The 19,827-nt window shown below is 45.5% G+C and overlaps 1 protein-coding gene across 1 annotated transcript in view; it reads right to left on the bottom strand.

Moving 5' to 3' along the window:
• Fgd6 (FYVE, RhoGEF and PH domain containing 6) overlaps positions 1 to 19,827 on the bottom strand; it is a 162,899-nt gene that overhangs the window by 12,641 nt on the left and 130,431 nt on the right. Inside the window, exons 9-14 of the mRNA XM_032911576.1 lie at positions 9,314 to 9,364; positions 6,552 to 6,610; positions 6,400 to 6,471; positions 5,006 to 5,074; positions 4,338 to 4,421; positions 2,628 to 2,707 (exon numbers count right to left, since the gene is read on the bottom strand). Of these exons, the coding sequence (XP_032767467.1) occupies positions 2,628 to 2,707; positions 4,338 to 4,421; positions 5,006 to 5,074; positions 6,400 to 6,471; positions 6,552 to 6,610; positions 9,314 to 9,364 (415 nt within the window). The remainder of the gene's footprint in view (positions 1 to 2,627; positions 2,708 to 4,337; positions 4,422 to 5,005; positions 5,075 to 6,399; positions 6,472 to 6,551; positions 6,611 to 9,313; positions 9,365 to 19,827) is intronic.

The raw sequence follows: 19,827 nt of genomic DNA, 5'->3' as shown, positions 1-19,827 counted from the left end.
GCCTAGTACAATACTTGGCCAAAGGCAGAGGCTCCATTTTACTGACTGACAGAAGTAATGGACGCCAGATAGGGGAGCTCCCCGTAAAAGGCATAAGAATGAAGCATAGGGGGTCATGCGTGGAGACACGATCCGGAAGCTGGGTACCAACTCCTCCTTAGCTATCAAGTTTCAGATGGCCGTTGCTACAGATGTGCTGGCTGGTGCGACAACCTTGTGCAGTCACCGCATCTTCCGTGTAAGTCACTGCACACCTGTGTCAGCATGCACAACTGTGTCAGCATGCTGCTGCTTTCCCTGTTCATCATCTGCTTGCATTTGCTGAGACACGGCATGAACCTCATGGAGCGACCCATGCTGGCGTCACACTCTCTGCTGCAGTGCCTCCCCGTCTCCTGACCGTCACAGAACTACACAGGACCTTACGTGAGATCAGGCTTCGGTTAAGGGACTGCTGCTACTGATTTCATTTTCTATCCACATCACTCGAATGAACCCCATGAAACAGCAAGGCTCCTTTTATCCACGTATTGGTGGAGTAGCATAACCAACTTCAAGAACTTTTCCTTTCCACTTATGACACGGCCAACTGACCCCAAAGCCTAGTTTTCTGTTTGTTGGGGCTTTGGACACACCTTCCGTATGAACCTTGATCACTTGTAGCTTTTGATTTAAAGTGAGGGATGTGTAACTCTTCCTGTGGGTTGAACACTTATAGTCCATGGTAGGGGAATTTTGTCTGAGAAAATAGGACATGGGAGAGGGAAACATATGAGGAAACAGTCAGTTTGAAGTCAGAAAAACATACTTCCCAGTTAAGTTCAACATCACGTACGCATGATCCTGGTGCCCAAAACCAATTAAATGTTAACATCGACGATCATGTATTACAGATCATACAAACAGATACAATAAGGAGAAAAAATATTGTGAGAATTTCAGAAATATGACTGAGAGAGACATCAAGTCATAGTCATGGTACTGCTGAGCCGCCATGAGGACCACTCATGGGTCGTGGAGCTCCACAGACACCTGCGCCCTAGTTCCTCTTCTCCCCTCCTGTGAAGAGCTGCACGTTGCATAAACGCCCCATGCATCACTGATTTATAAAGAGCAAAAGGGCACCGAAAGGCCGGATGCAGAGCTGCCGCAAACTTTTACCTCATGGATTACACAATCCTGAGGAGGGTGTGGTAGCATGCGGCTATAATCCCAAAACATGGGTGGGGGAGGACTGCTAATAATTTGGGGCCAGCCAGGTCACATAAGGAGATCTGGCCTCAAAACAACCAAATCAAAGTGCACAGTCTGCGGAGCAGCGTGGAGCACAACACAGGGAGTCACACTTGTGGGAGCCACACAACGTTGTGTGTCCTTAATGCTTGGCTTACATTACAGCTTTGTAACGCAGGGTCTCATACGAGGGTTGGCCTCAAAGTCACTGTGTAGAGGACGATAATCTTGCATGGCTGTAAGCATGCGCCACGAAGCCCAGCCTTATGACAGCTTTCATTACACGTGAGCCACTGTAGGTTTCAGTGTGAGGTAATGTGATATCGTACACCACAGTAATGGCGGATGTGAACGCGGAAACTTTGATCTCTACTTTGGATCTGTAAGTTGGTGCCCTCATCTTTTTTTTTTAGATCCAATTGGTAAGATATCATTGCCCACTTAAACATACAAAGTCCAGCACCATCCATCCCTTGAGAACATTAATAACAACCTGTAAATACACAGAGCAGAATCTTTTTTTTTTTTTTTTTTTTTTTGGTTCTTTTTTTCAGAGCTGGGGACCAAACCCAGGGCCTTGCGCTTCCTAGGCAAGCGCTCTACCACTGAGCTAAATCCCTAACCCCCACAGAGCAGAATCTTAACATCACCTGCCATCTTGTCCTGCCACGGCTTCTCAGCCCCTCTCTCAGTCCTCTGTCTGTCTCTTCCTCTCTCTCCTAGTCTCCTCCTCCTCCTTCAAACTTCTCTCCCGCCCATCCTTCCTTCTCCTCCAATGACAGGCTTCCTTCTATCCTGTACCTGCCCCTCACCTGTACTTTACAAATTCAATTGGGGAGAAGGTTCTGGTGAAGTCACCTGATTCCTGAGTACATGACAGGGTGCCCTCATTTTTAATGAGATAACTATCACTAGGCTATGAACCTTAAGTGACACACGAAATCTTTCTAGCACAGGATAAAGCAGTTTGGAAACACATGTTGAACTACAGAAATATTTGACACACACGTGTTTTATGTGTCCAGCACGTTCTTGTCTCAGCTCTCTGTCTGTTTGACAGTGTGGAGTACCCTTGGGAGTAAGCAGTTCTAGGGAAGGAAGGACGAAAATGTCTACCAGTTGACCTAAATGTTGAAAGTAAACACACGATCTGAGTGAGCTACGCTGGCAAAATGTCATTTCTTTTTGTTTGTTTCGTTTTTGTTTTTTTGTTCCAGGATGGGTTTTCTCTGTGCAGCCCTGGATGCCCTTAAACTGTAGACCAGGACAAGCCGCACGCCACCACTGCCCAACCAAAATGTCAATATATGTGCACATGAAAATGCGATGAACACATGCTCACACTCACGCTTGCGCACACACTCATGCACACTCGCTTGCTCGCTCACACTTACCTTGCTGAGAGGATGAAAGAACGCTCTACACTTTCAATCTTTAACTCGTTCTGATATGCCTCCTGGGTAGGTTTTCTGACCTGGAAGAAGGTACGAACATCTGACAAACTTATCACACAGGCGCCGGAGCTGCCCAGACCCCTGGACGCTGACACGCACAGCCATCTCCCCATTTAGCTTTATGTACCATCACACTCCGCCATCGACTCTATGCCCCAGACAAATTGGAATGAGAGGCACGGGCAGCTACTTCCGCATCTCCAAGTTTTAGGTCCGGATATCCGCTCTGTCCCAACATGTCTGTCTGTAATTCATACCGCAAGGCTCACTGATTCTCTGTCAAGGGCTGGGTTTTTCTTTCTGTTTTATTTCGGAGAGGGTCTCACTATGGAGCAGCTGCTGTTTCTCAGGTGTCTGTTCAAAGTTCACCACACCTATAAACATGCATGCTCTTCTTGGCTATGGCGGCTCACAGCAGTGATGTCGGCATTAAGGAAGATCAGACAAACGATCATCTTGATTACTAAGGTGACCTGTGCTACAGAGTAGACTCTCTCATAAACCACGAGGCTTGCTATGATTGCTCTCATCTATGAGTCTGGCACTTGGAAGGTCACGGCTGGAGGATAAGGAGTTCAATCCCAGGCCCAGCTACATAGGCCAGGCAGGGGAATGACATAATGAAAATGGCTTCCACAGACTCACAGACAGGGAGGAGCATTACTGGAGGTGTGGCCTTGTTGGAGTGGGTGTGGCCTTGTTGGAGGAAGTGTGTCATTGGGGGCAGGCTTTGAGGTTTCAGATGCTCAAGCCAGACCCAGTGTCACTCTCTCTTACTTCTGCCTGCCAATCTAGATGTAGAACTCTCAGCTACTTTCCAGCACCATGTCTGCCTGCATGTTGCCATGCTTCCTGCCATGATGACAACAGACTAAACCTGTGAACTGTAAGACAGCCCATTAAATGTTTTCTTTTGTAAGAGTTACGGTGGTCATGGTGCCTCTTCACAGCAATAGAAAGCCTAACTAAGACAACCCACCCCCTTACAGGAACATATATATTTATATTTAACACGATAGTCCTACTATGCTGCCTCAGGTACTCTTGAGCTCCTGAACTCAAATTATCCTCCTGTCTCAGCCCTCCGCGTACTGGGGACTAAAGGCATATACCACCAACCAGTCTTTGGCTACCTGCCTACCTATCTACCTGTTTATTCAGTCTACTTAGGCAGTGTCCCGAGTAGCTGAAGCTAGCCTCGAACTCACTATGTAGTTGAGAAAGCCCCTGAGCCTCTTGCCTCCTCCTAGTGGGTGAGGTTCAAAGTGCATGCTGTGCTGCCAGGGGACTCCTGAAAGTGCTCACTGTGCCTTGATCTTTATGACTGTGCATTTATTTTGTCTCCATTACTGAAAAGTCTTGCGTCTTGGGGCTTAGGGAGGTTTGGACAAAAACAGAAACAAAATGGATCACTCTTTAATTCATCATCATATTTTTTTTTATCAGATTGGCTATTGTTTTTGCTTACAGTAGTTGTCAATAACTCTTCCTTGGATGAGGTAACACAAGAGTAAACCCCTGACAGGAATGAGCAGAGGCATGAGCAGGAGCAAACAGAAGCAGAAAGGTGAGGGCACGAGAGAATGGCTATCCCAGGCATTCACTTCTACGGATGTTTGGGTAAGTGAGACATGTAAGATGCACACGGACCTTCATTCCCGCCAAGGAGAGCATGTTGTTCAGTTTGTACATCCCAGACTGCATGGGTGTGGTGTACAGTAGAGCATCATTAAACTGAAAGGAAAAACACAGAACTAACTTTCAGCAACGAAGATACCAGTAAACACACACACAATAAAGGCTACCTGTCAGAGATGTAACCTGTTTTTGCCTGTTTCCCCTGGTTATATCCTGAATCTTAATGTCCAGTCATTCTGGTGATTCACGGGCAGCCAAGGTCCTCCCAGAGTTTAGTTACTGTGTAGTGGGGGTTTTGTCTACTGGACTTACTTAGGCTGGAATCTGCTTCGTCGGTAATAACCAAATGCCCTTATGATTGCTGTTTTATTTCCAAGTTCTATTAAGGTGTTCTATGGATTCTAAATCACACTAAGAGTTATAATCTGCCTGGAATAAATAACTGACTAGAACAATTCTTCCAAATTTAAAATGAAATAAACTAAATTCTAAGAGGAAAAAAAAAATTCTGATCAAGTATCATAACAGATCTCATCAATTCCTACGCTTGAAACAAGCAAGATGGCTATCCCCAAATACCACTAAGCTGCTGTGTGAGCACACTAAGCTCATGTGCTCTCCGTGCCTCCCACTGTGCAGTGCTATGGCCTGGACCAATCAAACCGCACAGAGCCGCTTACCAGGAAAATCATTCGCGGCTGCATGACTTTCCGCGACAGCTTCATCAGGATGCCTTCCTTAAGAAACACCTAGTTCACCCAAGCAAACACTCGGTTAGTCCTCCCATCACCACACGACGACAGTAAACAGAATTCCTGTTCAACATTCTTCTCCTTGAACTGATTTTTTTTGTGGGATGCGAGGAGACGCTTTGTGACTTGGTCGTGGGCTCTTTTTAAGCCCTAATACCAATTTAGAAATGGGACTAAAAAAAAAAAAAAAAAACTATAGAGGGGCTGGGGAGTGGCTCAGTGGATAAGGTAACTAGCTGCTATCGCTGAGGCCAGCGCTCAACTGCCTGTAACTCTAGTTCCAGGATATCTGACGCCCTCTTCTGGCCTCTGTGGGCACTGCAGGCACGTGGTGTACATTATACACAGGTAGACAAAACGCTCATATGCATAAACTATAAATAAACAAGTATTTTTAAGGGGAAAAAGAGGATGACGATTTGCTCAGTTGGGCAAGATATGCTTGAAGGAAGTTCTGGGATTGATTTCTTAGCATTTCAATAAACCAAGCATGAGGTGGAGTGTCCTTCTGTAATTCCAGTACTTGGGAGGCAGAACGTAAGTTCAAGGCTAGCCTAGATTATATAAGACTGTCTCAAAAAAGATAGAAAGGGGCCGATGAGAGGCCTCAGTGGGTAAAGGTAATTGCTGCAAAGCCTGATGACCTGAGTTCAATTCCTAAGCCTTGCCTGGTAGGAGAGAACCCTCCCAACGACTGTCCTTTCTCACTCTAACACACACACACACACACACACACACACCACACACACATGCACCCCTGAATTTTTTCTTAAAAAGATAAAAAAGAGGAAGAAGCCAAAAATTATAAAGAAAATTTTAAAGGAAGTCAGGTATAACGATCAGTCTCCTAAGTCCTGTGTTGGCCCCAGGGATTACTCTATGAACTGACATGTAATTGCCTGTGTGTACTCGATCTGGAGCACACCCAACGGCCTGACAATTACAGTGTGCAATTTCCTGAGCTCATCTTAGACCACTTCTGTGCTCTGTGAGGAGCATCGAAACAGCAATCTCTTTCCCTTCAAGGCCTAAAGATTTTCAATGACATTGTCTCCAAAGCTGTGTGAGCTCAGTTGGTCTTACACGATCAAATGATCCCACTAAATTACTCTACTGGAACTCCATGGGGTCCTCTGCCTATCTCCTGATTGAATTGGACTGCTTGTCACTGTGACTTACAGCATTCTGTTTTGAATGGATAAAACGATGAGGATTAGGTCACTGAAGTGTAACACAACTCATTTTCAGAAGTAAAATGAAAATAGCTGCAGACAGTGCCCAGGCAGCGTATTAGACTGTGGGAGGCATTCTAGGACGCTTACCCGCCCAGGCTGCACAATTTCATGGTGTCCACTTAAGCTGTACTGAATTTGCATGAGCTTCTGAAAGTTGTCCTATAGGAGATAAGGTAGAGCACGTGAAGGCTAGGCTTCCAGCTTCCACAGGTACCAGCCCTTGACCCCCGGATACTCACCCCTTGCTTCATGGTGTCATTGGCATGGTTAGCTACCTCTATGACAACAGCTAGGGCATCTAGAATATACAGGAATAGAGAGGGTGTTTGGTTACCAAGGAAGCAGGTTCCAACATAAGCAGGCCCAGTTGACAAAGCACCTATTATGCAGTACCTAAACTCTGAGGGGAACTTGGTTGCTTGTGAGTAGCCAGAACTACAGACATTAGGATTGACATTAGGATTGACTACAGACATTAAGATCCAGTGAGGGCAGAACCAGGGGAAAACAGGCATAAACAAAACAAAACAGAAAATGCACAACCTTATCACTGTTCTAAAGGAAACAAGGGAGTGTTTATATAGCAATCCCCGCCATATGCCAGAACTTAACCACGGCCCATCCTCATGGTTTCCATGGAAATGCCCACCTCACTGGCTTGCTGCAGTTTGTGGTGAGCAGGGCTGAGAACCTTAGGACTGAGTGGATGAATGATAAAGACGCTCTACAACCGTTCTCACCCCATGCCATCTCCTTAAGAGAGGCTGATCGCTCCACCCCTTTACCCTGGCTGTCTACCTTTCAAAGATGTACTTGCTTCACTTCCCGTCACCTCGGTACAGTCCTGTGCACAGCTGCCCGCATGCCATCTACTCCCTGCTTCTGACCGCACAGTGCACCTCACTGCTCGCTGGCTATTTCAGTTGATAGTAGGTGGTTCCCATGGACCCAGATCCTCCACTTCAAACTCTCTACTTCATCTATAGACTCACTGACCATCTCCTTGAAGACAGAAATCTTGAGGCATGGGACAGAGCTCGGGGCTCTGTCTATCAAGATCACTATAATGAGGATATGGGGGGGGGCGTCCTGGGGAGCAAGCGGAGCCTTGTGCATGCTGAGTGAGCGCTGTACTGGTGACCTATAACCTCGGGCCTTATGTTTTATTCTTCACAAGACAGACTCAGGCCAGCAGAGCCCACTCTTCCTTCTGTCTACTCAAGTTCATCTACAGTCCTGCTTTTTCCTTAGCCAAACTCCTTTGCTTCTTTAACTGTCATATTCTCCTCTTTCTAAATGACTCAGCATAGCTCAGGGCATCCTTACTCTAAACCTATCTCCTTTATTATTTGTTTTGAAAGAGATTTTAAATTTCTTCATCAGCTGGACGATGTCTTTACTGAGGACACGGACCATCATTTAAGGCAACCTCAAGCTTTTTCTTTTAAATAGAATGCTAGTGTAACTTTGGGGTGTGGGTGTCCCTCAGTGGTAGAGCATTTGCTTAGCCCGTGTCCTGAATTGAATTTACAGTATCACAAACAAACATTACATCAAAGAAACTAAGCTGGGGATAGAGGCACAGTCCTTGGCACTCAAAAGAGGCCGGGGCAAGAGGATCATGAGTTCAAGGTCATTGTGCCTTGAAACAAAATAGCAAGACCGGGTGGCAAAACCTGGTGACTTAACCACAGCACTTACGTGGGGGTGGTTAGGAGTTCAAGGTCACCCTTGGCTACACAGCAACTTTTAAGCCAACCTATACTACAATTAAACCTTGTTTTGAAAGATCAAGCCAAGCCAACAAAAGATGAAACAACAAAACACAAATGGAAGACATTGGAGACATAAAGTAACCGTGAGACAAGGATGCTCAATCTCTAAGTAGGCGGTGAGACAAGCATAGTGTTTTTTAAATGTTACTTTATGTGTGTGAGTGTTCTGTATGTGCACTGTGTGTGTGTGTGTGTATGCCTGGTGCCTGCAGAGGCTGGACAAGGACCTGGAGTTGTGGATGCTGTGAGCCAGCATGTGGGTGCTGGGACCTGAACCCGAGTCCTCTGCAAGAACAAGTGCTCTTAACTGCCGAGCCGCACCCCTCAGCCCCCATGCCCACTCAAGTTCTCAATCTGAAGATAACACAGAATACACAGGATGTGCTTGAAATCAAACATTAACGGAGTGGACACGGACTTGCTAATGCATTCCGAGAAACCGAAGAGAGAATGAGGAGAAACAGAAACCCCAACCAGAGTTAGTCTGACATGGAGACTACACTTCCTTGTACTGTGCTATTTTCCTTACTAAAAAGGCCAGGTAGGGAGGCATGCGGCTGTAATCCTCAAACCTGGGAAGATCTTGTACTTGAGGTCAGCTTGTGGTACATTGCGAAATCTTGTCTCCAAAGAGTGTGTGCGCTCGGGGAGGGGTTAAGGTGTAAGAGAGTGTGGAAAGGTAAGCCTCTAGCAAAAGTGTTCTCCAAACGACAGGCTGTTTTAGATTTTATCCTTTTATGGGTTGCTTTGTCAGGGGTCAATCTGTACCCCAGGCTAGCCTCAGACACTTGGCAATCCTCCTGTGATCGTTTCCCAAGTACTGGGATTACATGTGTTTGTCGCAGTGCCTGGCTTACACTCCATCCTTGACCTCTAGTTTAGTCACTCGTGGGAGGGATTTTCAATAGGAAATGACCTCATGGATCATCTGGTTCCGAAAGACAGATTGAACCCACCACAGCTGAGTGATGGAGCAACACAAGGGAGAGAGGCATCCAGATCAGGCCAGGACCGCCCACTGCCCCAGGGGTGGGGGTGGGGTGGGGGAGCCTGAGGGTCTCCTGTGACAGCTGTCCGCTGCCCGAGGCAGCACTTTGCCACTCTCCCTGGTAATAGTTTGAGCTGCCTGAGGGGACTTTCCAAAAGGAGTTTCAAGTGTGAGTTTTGTTCTGTGCATTTCCAGCCCTAGGTAAATGTAATTTAACACCGAGGCTGAGGGGAGTTACCTTGGGTGTCTCTGTGGTCTACAGAGTCTTCTAGGAGGTTCTTTAAATAATCTAGAAAAGAAACAAACCAGAGTATTTAGAGCAATGCAGTCCAGACAATTCTAAGTCATCTCTTTAATACTTCGCTTTTACTTTTAGTCCAACTCTGGAAGAACAAGGCCCTGAGATTGGGCACATAGAACCAGAAGTGCAAAGACTTTAAAAGCGGGTGATTCTTAACCTTCCTAAAGCTATGACCTTTAACACAGTTCATCATGCTGGGGGAGCCCCGAAATGATTTTTCAGTGCTATTTCAGAACTGTGATTTTACTACTGATTTGAATCATAATGCAAATACTCTGTGTTTCCCAATAGTCTTTGTTTCCCTGTGAAAGGGTCATTTAACCCCAAGGAGGAGGAGAGCCACAGGTTGAGAACCCCGGCATAAGGTTAAGAACATCATAACAGCATAAGGTTAAGGCATCAGGTTAAGAACTCAGGAGAGGTTTGGGGATTTAGCTCAGCGGTAGAGCGCTTGCCTAGCGAGCGCAAGGCCCTGGGTTCAGTCCCCAGCTCCGAAAAAAAGAAAAAAAAAAAAAAAAAGAACTCAGGAGAGCTTGGAACACACAGCTATTACCTCACGCCTGACCAGAAGCAGAAGGGAGGAGGATCTAATGCTTGAGGCCACCCTGAGCTGCACGGTGGAAACTTGCCAAACCAACCAACCAAACAAAAGAACATGCACAGAAGGAGAGAAGGTGTAGCATTGGAGGACGAACCCATCTCACCTAAGGCACTCAACTCTCGTCCTGGGCCAAAAATGCAATCCAGGTTTCCTAATGTTTACTTAGTATGTTTAGTCCACCAGACATGGACCGACTTAATCTCGATGCCTAGTATGAAGCCTCAAGGCACTGAGACATCGAACGCCCAAGAGACAGATTTTTCAGTCTAATAATCTACTGATTCTCAAGATACCAAGGTAACTCCTCACGTGTTCTAAACTTTTCAAATGCCCTCGTGGGACATCTGACAGTGTCAGGAGACATCTGCTGTCTCAGCTGAGGGGAAGGGGTGCTACTGGCAATCTGTGGTTGGAAGTCAGGGATCTAGTTAAAAACGATCTTGATATAGCCTCACAGCAGATAACCCAAATGTCAACATGCCTGTGGTCGAGAGGCCCTAGGCTAGACGGACATAGTATATAAACAACATAAACAACATGGTGCTCTGTGCCTTATAATATGGGGGAACGTTCTAGTTAGTGAATCTTTAATACTGAAAATGGATTTCGATAACCCTGGAATCTATCAAGGTTCTTTCTAATTTACCATCCCCCACTGCATGGGCTGTAGCTTACTTTCCTGGCCGTGTGTGTGTGTGTGTGTGTGTGTGTGTGTGTGTGTGTGTGTGTGTGTGTGTGAAACCAGGGCCTCGGACATGGTCTATCATTGAACTACATCCCGTTCTTGACAGGCAGGCTCTTCTCAGATCCCCGTCTCTTATAAAACTTTCCATTTGAAAGCCGCTTTCCCTCTGAACAGGACCTGACAGGGCAGCTACTCACTTTACTCTCATTTGTGAGCTTTGCATCCTATCACCCACCACCCCCCAGCAAGTTCTCTAAGTAAAGGCTGACGTCAGGGAACTGGTGCCAGTGGAGGTGTGGAAAACGGGGAGAGGAAAAGCACGTTAGAGAAGTGCGTGTGTGAGATCCAACCTCTGCTCAGTATCATCAACAGATACGATTTCTGCCAGTAGATTCGTAAGTCATGCTCGCAGGCAAATATGGAAGCTTGGGTGTTAGCCCTGGTTTTCCAAATGTAGGGACCACAGACACGCTCAAACCGCTGAAACTCTCTGTCTCTGTGGTGATGACCTAGGAGCCGTGGAGTCCGGATATGCATATTATAATATTATAAACATCCACCATGAAAACCTTCCTTGGTGCTCTATATGACAATAGCAAGCAAGGCTTCCCCTCTTGCCAGGGAAAGTCACTAGAAATCCCAAACACACAGGGAGGAAGGCATGTCTCTGATGAAATACACATCACAAAAATGATTGAAATATTCTGCTTACACACTATGCTTGGCCTCCTCTCAGATTTAAAAAAAAAAAATGCTTATTGAGCCAAATGTAGCGGCTCATGCCTGTTACTCTAGCTCTTAGGAGCCTGAAGCAAAAGAATGTCTGGGGTCAAAGGCTAGCCTAGGTTACGTGGCTGAGTTTCAGGCTAGCCTAGGCAACAGAAGGAGGCTCTGTCTCAATAAAACAAAACAAGCTATTCTCAATGTTGACTCTGCTTAGAGCGCATTCCATACACAAGCCATGTTTGACGGATCGGTACTTAACAGTCCCATGGCTAAGTGTGCCAGTGTCAAGACCCTATACAGGGGTTTGTACCTGTAGTTCCAGCACAGGGGAGGCTGATGAATTCAAGGCTAACCTCCAGCACAGTGAGACATTGTCTCAAAAGCAAACAAACAAAAATGTTAGGGTTGCCACAAACACATCCTTTAAAAAATAAAGACATTTCGTTAGTTAGTTGTTGTATTTGTGTAGGCACTTGCATGCCCGGATGTTCCTATGTAGGTCGGAAGACAAATTATAAGGGTTAATTCTCTCTGTCTAGTATGAGGCTTTGGGACTGAACTCAGGTCAGAAGGCACGGCAGGAGGTACCTTTCCCTCTGAGCCATCTTGCCAGCCCCAATTTCCTTTTTAATAGGTATTCCTAACCCCCAAAGGATTTTCCTTACATGAAGGACTGAGCTGAAGAGTCCTGATAGGACGGCTGATTTACTTAAATGCCAGACTCTGGCAGCTTCCTCTTTAGTTCCTGTTCATCTACACGGAAGAGTATTCCTACAGATGGAATTACTCCTTCATCCTGAGAGAGTTCCCTGGAAGACATGTACATTAGGAAATCCTGACCTCAGAATCATTTTCCGGAGCCTGACAAGCATTTAAGTTGCGTTTGTTTGTTTGTTTGTTTGTTTGGTCTGGACATGAAGTTTCACAAACGGGTTGAGTACAGTCACTACACAGAACTTATACTAAAGATGCTGCTATCACAAGCTATTGTTTATTTATTTTTATTTTATGTGTACTAGTGTTTTGCCTGCATGTGTCTCTGTGAGGGTGTGGGATCCCCCTGGAGTTACAGACATTTGTGAGCTGCCATGTGGGTGTTGGGGATTTGAACTCAGGACCTCTGGAAGAGCAGCCAGTGCTCTTGACTGCTGAGCCATCTCTCCAGCCCAGCTATTAATCAGGGAAGGAATGCAGTTAAGTTGGCCTTCTGCCAACTTAAAAAATGTGATATTGGTCTCTACAATTCAACTTTGCAACTAATCCGCCAATCTGTCTACGATCCCCTTCAACAGTTATGAATCAGTCAGGACCTTGGCAGCAGCAAGGGGAGGGTGACTGATGAGCGTGAGTCAGGCAGCCCTGAAACCGTCTGACTGGCTACAGCCGGGGTGAAACCAGGAACGGAGACCAGACAGACAACCTGCATCCTCATGGGCATTAGTAACCACCTCCCAATTAGGGCCTGGCTCTGTGGAAACGTTCGCAGTAATCGTGCGGGCAGGAGATGTTCCAGCTGCCAGCTGTCAGGTTAGACTTGGACCATCATGAGTTTCCTGCCCCTGCCTAAACTAATTAAGCAGAGAGAGTTCGTTCAAGAAAATAAAAATAAACTGTCTCGAAACCCAATGAGACTATTGCGGTCCTTTTAAGTCAAAACTAGGAAAAGAAAAAAACCAGGAGTGGTGGTGGGGTGCCCGCCTGTGACCTCAGCACTTGGGAGGTGGACGCAGGAAGATCAGAAGTCTGAGACCTCATATTAGAAGCAGAGACAGAGTCAAAGAGGGGTGTTTGGGGAGAGAAATGAGAATTACTGGTGTACAGACATTGCAAAATGCACTCTTGGGCCGCCAGGTGGCGCCATTGAATAGTTAACTCCTAAGCGTCCTGTCCCTCATCAGTAGTGTAAAACTAACTGAAACACACCACAAGCAACCCCTAGGGACAGGCAAGTTACCTTTCTACTCACACAAGACCCAAGATGGAAGGGTGGGGAGTCCTAAAACACTCCATCTTCTTGAAGGTCTACATTATCTACTCCAGAGCTTCTAGTGAGCCTCACCACTCTTAATCAACCAACTAAAAATAGAAACTACTCAGAGGCTAACCTTCACTGAGTTTCAGTCGTTGGTGGGAGCCTAGAACTTTCTGCCTCCAAAGGGCCAGAGTCCTGAACTGTGCTGAGAGTGGTTGGTGGCGGAGCACAGGAAATGAACTCTAGAGGGGTACTGTTCCACAGCGAAATGTTTCAGACTGGAGGACAAGGCGTGCTGTGTTAGTTCAGACTTCTTTCCTCTATAATCTGCGATGAGTTTTGCAACACATGCAGAATTACGGGATCCACAGAGAGGTCATCTATTCATGCGATGGGCCTGGCTTTACGAAGTCTCAAAGTTAGAAACAAGCAACTTAAAAATCGCCCTGGCCCTCCTAAGATCATGGCGCTTGAAATATAAAACGGAGGTCTACGTGTCAGCAGGTTGGGAGAGACTCCTGGGGTTCTTTCTAAGGAATCAGAGGCTGAGATTCTTCCTAGCTTTGGAAAACCAAACACGGTTGTTCTGCTGAAGGAACATAGCAGTAAAATGACGCCCAACCGCATCCCGTTACGTGTACAGACTAGGGTCTTGCTCAGCCATCGTCAGAGAAGCGGGGACTAAGAGAGAGAGCCACAACTGGACAGTATGCAGAGAGCGTGGGGAGAGTGGAAGGGGGTGGTGGGAGAGAGACTTCCAATACTCATCCTAAGTGGCATGTCTCGACTCGGGGCTCAGGGAACTTTGTAAGAGCTGGGGCAGATGGAAGACACCAACAAACGAGGCCTCCAGACACAGCAGGACTAACACACATAGGAACTCAGAGACTGTGGCAGCAGGCACAGGGCCTGCCCAGGGCCGGCACAGGGCCAGCATGGATAGGGTCCCAGTGCTGAGAGGGGAAACGGACACAAGCTCCTATCCCTAACCCAGAAGCTATCTCCAACTGATAATGGCTCACAAAAGAAAACTTACAAACCATACTCAAGGGACTTCCCAGCAGTGGATGACCAAAACAAAACAAACTCAATGGTAGTTTTGGAGACATTTTTGCCTCACACAGCTTTCTCTGGTCATTTAAAAAAAACAAAATAAAACAAAACAAAACAAAAATAAAAACAAAAAAACCCAAAAAAACAAAAACAAAAAAAAACCTTACAGGTCTTTTGCTTATATATAACAGTTTCTGATTTCTAGTTTTATGGTGTGTGTGTGTGTGTGTGTGTGTGTGTGTGTGTGTGTGTGTGTGTGTGTGTGTGTGTGTGTTTCATGCTCTTTCTTTTCTATTTGTTTTGTTTTATTTTAGTTTGTTTTCTGAGGAGAGAAAGAAGGCATTTAGTTGGGTGGATGAGGAGATGGAGAAGATTTGGGAGGAGATCAAGGAGGGGGAAACAGTGATCAGAATATATTGTACTAAAAATGTTTTTAGAGAAATTCTTACTTCCCTGATCTAGTAATGTCCAGCCAAGGAACAACTTGCAACTTCTCTCCAGTTCACTTTTATTTATATTTATTTTGATCCACTCATTTTTATGGTGTTGGAGATCAAACCCGGGCCTCCCATGGATTAGGCAAGCATTCTACTACTGAGAGCCACCAGTCCCTATAGCACTTCTGGATATGAACACGAATTGGGGTGGCTAGCATTGTAGCATATGCCAGTAATCCAGCTACTCAGGAGACTGAGACAGGAGGATTACAAAATTGAGGGAAAGAGCAAGACCCTGTCTGGGGCAGGGACCAACTAAATTAGACAGAAAAACAAACAACAAACAACAAGACACTATAAAATACTGTGAACCCTACTTTAATAAAACTCATCATAAGAAACTTGGTGAGTTAAATAATTAGGAAGAAAATTTAAACCATGAACATCTCTCCAAAATAACGTGTACAATATTTTTTTGAAACAGGTTCTCATGCAGCTCAAACTGACCTTGACCAATATTGCTTCCATGAATGCAGGCATGTGCCACCCAGCTTGGCTTGCTTTTTTTCCAAAAAAGACAGTGTCTTGCTGTGGAGCACAGGCTGCCCTTGAGCTTTCAATCCTCCTGCCTCAGCTTCCTGAGTGCTGGGACTGCAGCTACCAATACCAGCATGAGCACAGTTTTGAATTATTTCCTTCTGGCTTTAGGAAGGCTTGCTGTGTCTTAGCAATACGTAGGCTTTCCCTGTTTCACTGCCTGACAGTCATCTTAAATCTGTCGCCCAGTCATAGCACATGTTATAAACAGCATCTTATCTCACTCCTGAAAGTTAGCAGATTTGGATAAACGGTGCGATCATTTCAATTGTAGCACAGATCACTATCTTGAGAATCTGTCTTTTTCCATATTTCAAATTGCTTTTCTGGGTGGGGGAGGTCACTAAAAGAAATGTCTTAAAACTATGATTTTGAGAAACAATCTCGAAAGGCTGGCCACAGACTTGGTTGACCTTGAACTCTTGACCTTCCCGATACCACCTCCGAGGTGCCGATATTAGGAGAAAACGCATGAGCTTCTCTAAGGATGCATCTAGCAAGTTAGGGCCTCTATGTGCACTGGCTGCATATCCAGTCTACTCCTCACTGAAGAACAGAACAAGTTCTGTCCTCCACCCCCCAACAACCATCAAATGCAGATGGTTTCTATTCAAATGTATTCCCAGTTATACCGGGCATATGGATCAGGGCCATCTTCAGCCTGAACTAGTTCTAAGAGGGGAAAGTGTGTCCTCTGGGTGGACTTTTAGGGAGAATCCCCATATACTCTAACTGGGTGTGCATATGATAGGATCGGCTGCATCACGGGAAGGCCTGTGCGAAGTAGAAAAATGGTTATTTAGGGTTGGGGATTTGGCTCAGTGGTAGAGCGCTTGCCTAGCAAGCGCAAGGCCCTGGGTTCGGTCCCCAGCTCTGAAAAAAAAAATGGTTATTTAACTGAGATCTGTTAGTTAAAATGGGGGACCACCTAGACTATATCCCTTAGTGCTCGGCACCCCTTTCCTTTGGAGCCTATAGAAGAATTCCTAGCCACTAAGGAGGGCCCTTGAGCACTCACTCTCTCACTACATGGCCCCCTATCACTCTGCGAGTGTACTCTCGTCAGTCCTATCCCTGTGCTCAAAGTAGCAAGGAATGACATTTCCTTGCTACTTTGACATCTGTGGACACTTATTTCAATCTTTGTGTAGGGTGAGATGCCAAAGGCCTGGACATGCTGGGCTCAGATAGTGGCCACTGGCAACATGGTTACTAATTAAAAAGTACCATGACCCCTAACTCCAATTCTTTCATTTTTCAAAGGCCAGTTCTAGACCTTAAATATGCAGCCTAGACCTGCTAATACAAATATGACATTTGTATAAGCTAGAAAAGGAGTCTGTATTTTATTTTTTTTCTCTATATCACCTTTCATGGGTGATTGTGTTTTTCATTGTGATACAGGCTAAACCTGGACCTCAACTGAGCACCTTAATGCAGGGCAGAGTCAAGAAAAAAAATCTCCCCCATCTACTCAAGAGTTTGATAACTTTGGTCCTGAGAAGGTGACTTTAAAGGACTCCTGACCCAACCCCAACCCCAAGTTCATGCTGTGGTAAGATCTAGGTGCACATCATAGGATGGGTGGACCCAGCCCCGCAGCCTTCTTATACTAGTGAGGCGCACCTAGAATATCCTTGAGAGCAGTCAGACGCAAAGGGGGCCATTCGAGAGGTTATTCTCAGTTTCCTGACTCCCTGTCTTAGTGGGTGGGCCATCAAGGCTGCTGGCTGATCAAGTGAGAATCTCAAGTACACAGAAAAGGCATTGGGCACACTGAAGCCACGCTCGAGTATAAAGAAACTCTTGTCCATATTTGTCCCTACGACCCAACCAATTCAGCAAAGGTAGACTTTGGGAGACAAGTGCACTTCACTGTGCAACAGAGCGACGACGGATGAAGTGACCCTAAGAGCCAGAGTGAGTTCAAGTGTAGCTGAATTTCCATGGTTTCTCCCACTGGAGCAGTTCCTCCTATGAGCCTGTACTCCTCACAAAGACTGAGAGAGACACTCCAGGGACATATTTGGCTCATTAAACCTCTGTCAAAGCAGGTCCCAGAAACAGAGGCATTTGGCTGCTTCCAGGGAATCTGGGTCAAACCTGCGCTAAGGAGAGAAGAGTAATTTATAGAGATCACCACTGGTAGAACTCTGGTTTTCTGCAACCTTGGATGGATGGAAAACCTAGCACATAGACCAGCAGACTGATTTCCACTAAGCTTTATTGTTTTGATTCTATTACACAGGGTCTTACTGTGTAGCCCTGGCTGTCCTGCAACTAGCATTATAGAACAGGCTGGCCTCGAACTCACAAAGATCCGCCTGCTTCTGTCTCCCGGGTCCTGGGATTAAAGGCATGAGCTACCTTACCCAGCTCCATTTTCAGTAACCTTTAAATGAAATAAGAGTTTCTATCTGCCAGCAATATTGGTAGCAAATCCCAGAAGTATTAACAACCTTTGTGATTTGTTAATCACCATGGAAATCGCAGATATTTTATGACAAATTATGGTTGAGGCGGACAACAGAAAATACTGTATACTCTTATTGACACCATCTCTAAATCATTCCATCTCCCATCAGATCTTACTTAATTCAGTACTGAAGAAGCACATTTGGCTAGGCGAGGTAGCACAGCCTCCAATCCCAGCATTTGGGAGGATGGGGTGTTCAAGGTCATCCTGGCCTACAAAGTGAATTTGAGGTCGCCTGGGCTACATGACACTGTGTCTCAAAACAACAACAAAACCAGACTAGGTGCAGTTCAGATGCCTGAGCATTTGCCTGGCAAGCACAAAGCCTTGAGCCCGCCACCCAGTACTCCACCAGCCAGACAAGGTTGCATGGGTGCAGTCCTAGCTCTACAGTGGCGAGGGCAGGAGGACCCTTGGCTCCATAGGAAGCTGAAGGGTGATGGGGGCTAAATGAGACTGCCTCAAAAAGCACAGACAGACGGACGGATGGACGGACAAAAGGCACCGGGAGAGAGAATGTGCTTGGTTCTTAGGTCCTCAGGTCTTCCCAAAGCATTGAGATACTTCTACGGATATAATTTATTTAGTAGGATCTCTTACTAAGGAGATCCTAAAAAACTACCATTCAGAATGATTTACAACAGACCAGGAGCTGGGCTAATTAACACAAATTCTGAATGGCATTGTCACCCTATCTCACATGGACAGAATGCCTCCATCAAAGCCCTGGATTTGTGAGAAAGTAAATGCTTTGTTTGGTGTCTAAGGTATGGCCATCACTCTTTTAAAATCAAGTTGTGACCTCCACGAAGTGTTGAAATGACCTGTTTAACTTTTATTATTGTTGTTGCTGCTGTTCTGAGACAGGGTCTTACTAGGCAGCCCGGGCTGGCCTGGGAACTGCTATGTAGACATGCTGGCCGACGGTGCCCCAACCGTTCCCAGAACTGTGATTAAAGGTACAGGCCACTAAGCCCAATTTCAAAATGACTTTTGATGTACACAACTGCTTTGGTTTTAAAATAAAATACTTGCTACAGTGGTTTTCAATAAGGATTTTTTTAAAAGTGTAATCTATTGGTTTACTTTTTTAAATCTGCAGATGAGTCTGGATGTCACTCACATTCACACGGTGAACGTCACAGTGTGTCAGAACACGGTAACAGATGTCTTTAATATCCCATTTTCTACCAACATGGAAAGTCTCGGATTTCTAAAAGCTCCAGGGAATTAATGTCATCTCAGACAAAGGCAAAGACTGCAGAGAAGAGTAATAAAGTCTATCACTAAAACAACTTTAATATAACAAATATTTTGAACAAGATCAAAGAAATTACAATGAGTCAAAGTTCAAAGGACTGTTGTTTCCCCATAGCTGTGGAGATGGAAAAGATCTTCAGAAACATTTTAAATTATATTCTTCAAAATACCCTCTCCTGAGTGATCCTGCCGGATTCCTCTTCCTTCAATATCAATGTAATAATGTTCCACAAATAAAAAAAAACACAAGACGCTTTTATTGGGAAAAATTCTAATATAATATATAATATAGCTAGAGAAAAAAAAAGTCTGAAAAGTCTATGAGTCATTTCCAAACAATGGAAGACGAAAGGGATTTGGCTTTTTATATTACTTACATATTTTTATATGCATGAAAGAACCCTTCAAAGGAAAAAGGTGACCCTTCCAAAAATAACAAGTGGCAAGATCCGCATAAATTTTAGGGAGAGAAGAGCTGAGTGGTGGCCTGAGGAGTTGGACGCAGCCTCAAAGAGGACTGTGCACAGCCTGTGGGGCAAGGGCCATCGCTGTGCTGTCTGCCAGTCCCCGATGGCCAGGACAGGGCTGGCCCATAGGAGCACATGCTGAGTGAGTGATTGGTGTATGAGTGAGCTGAGCCTGGG

The sequence above is a fragment of the Rattus rattus genome, chromosome 1 (genome assembly GCF_011064425.1).
Source record: "Rattus rattus isolate New Zealand chromosome 1, Rrattus_CSIRO_v1, whole genome shotgun sequence".
In the NCBI taxonomy this organism is placed as follows: Eukaryota; Metazoa; Chordata; class Mammalia; order Rodentia; family Muridae; genus Rattus; species Rattus rattus.
The sequence above is the reverse complement of the archived record's forward strand: the minus strand, read 5'-3'. Positions and strand labels throughout refer to the sequence as shown.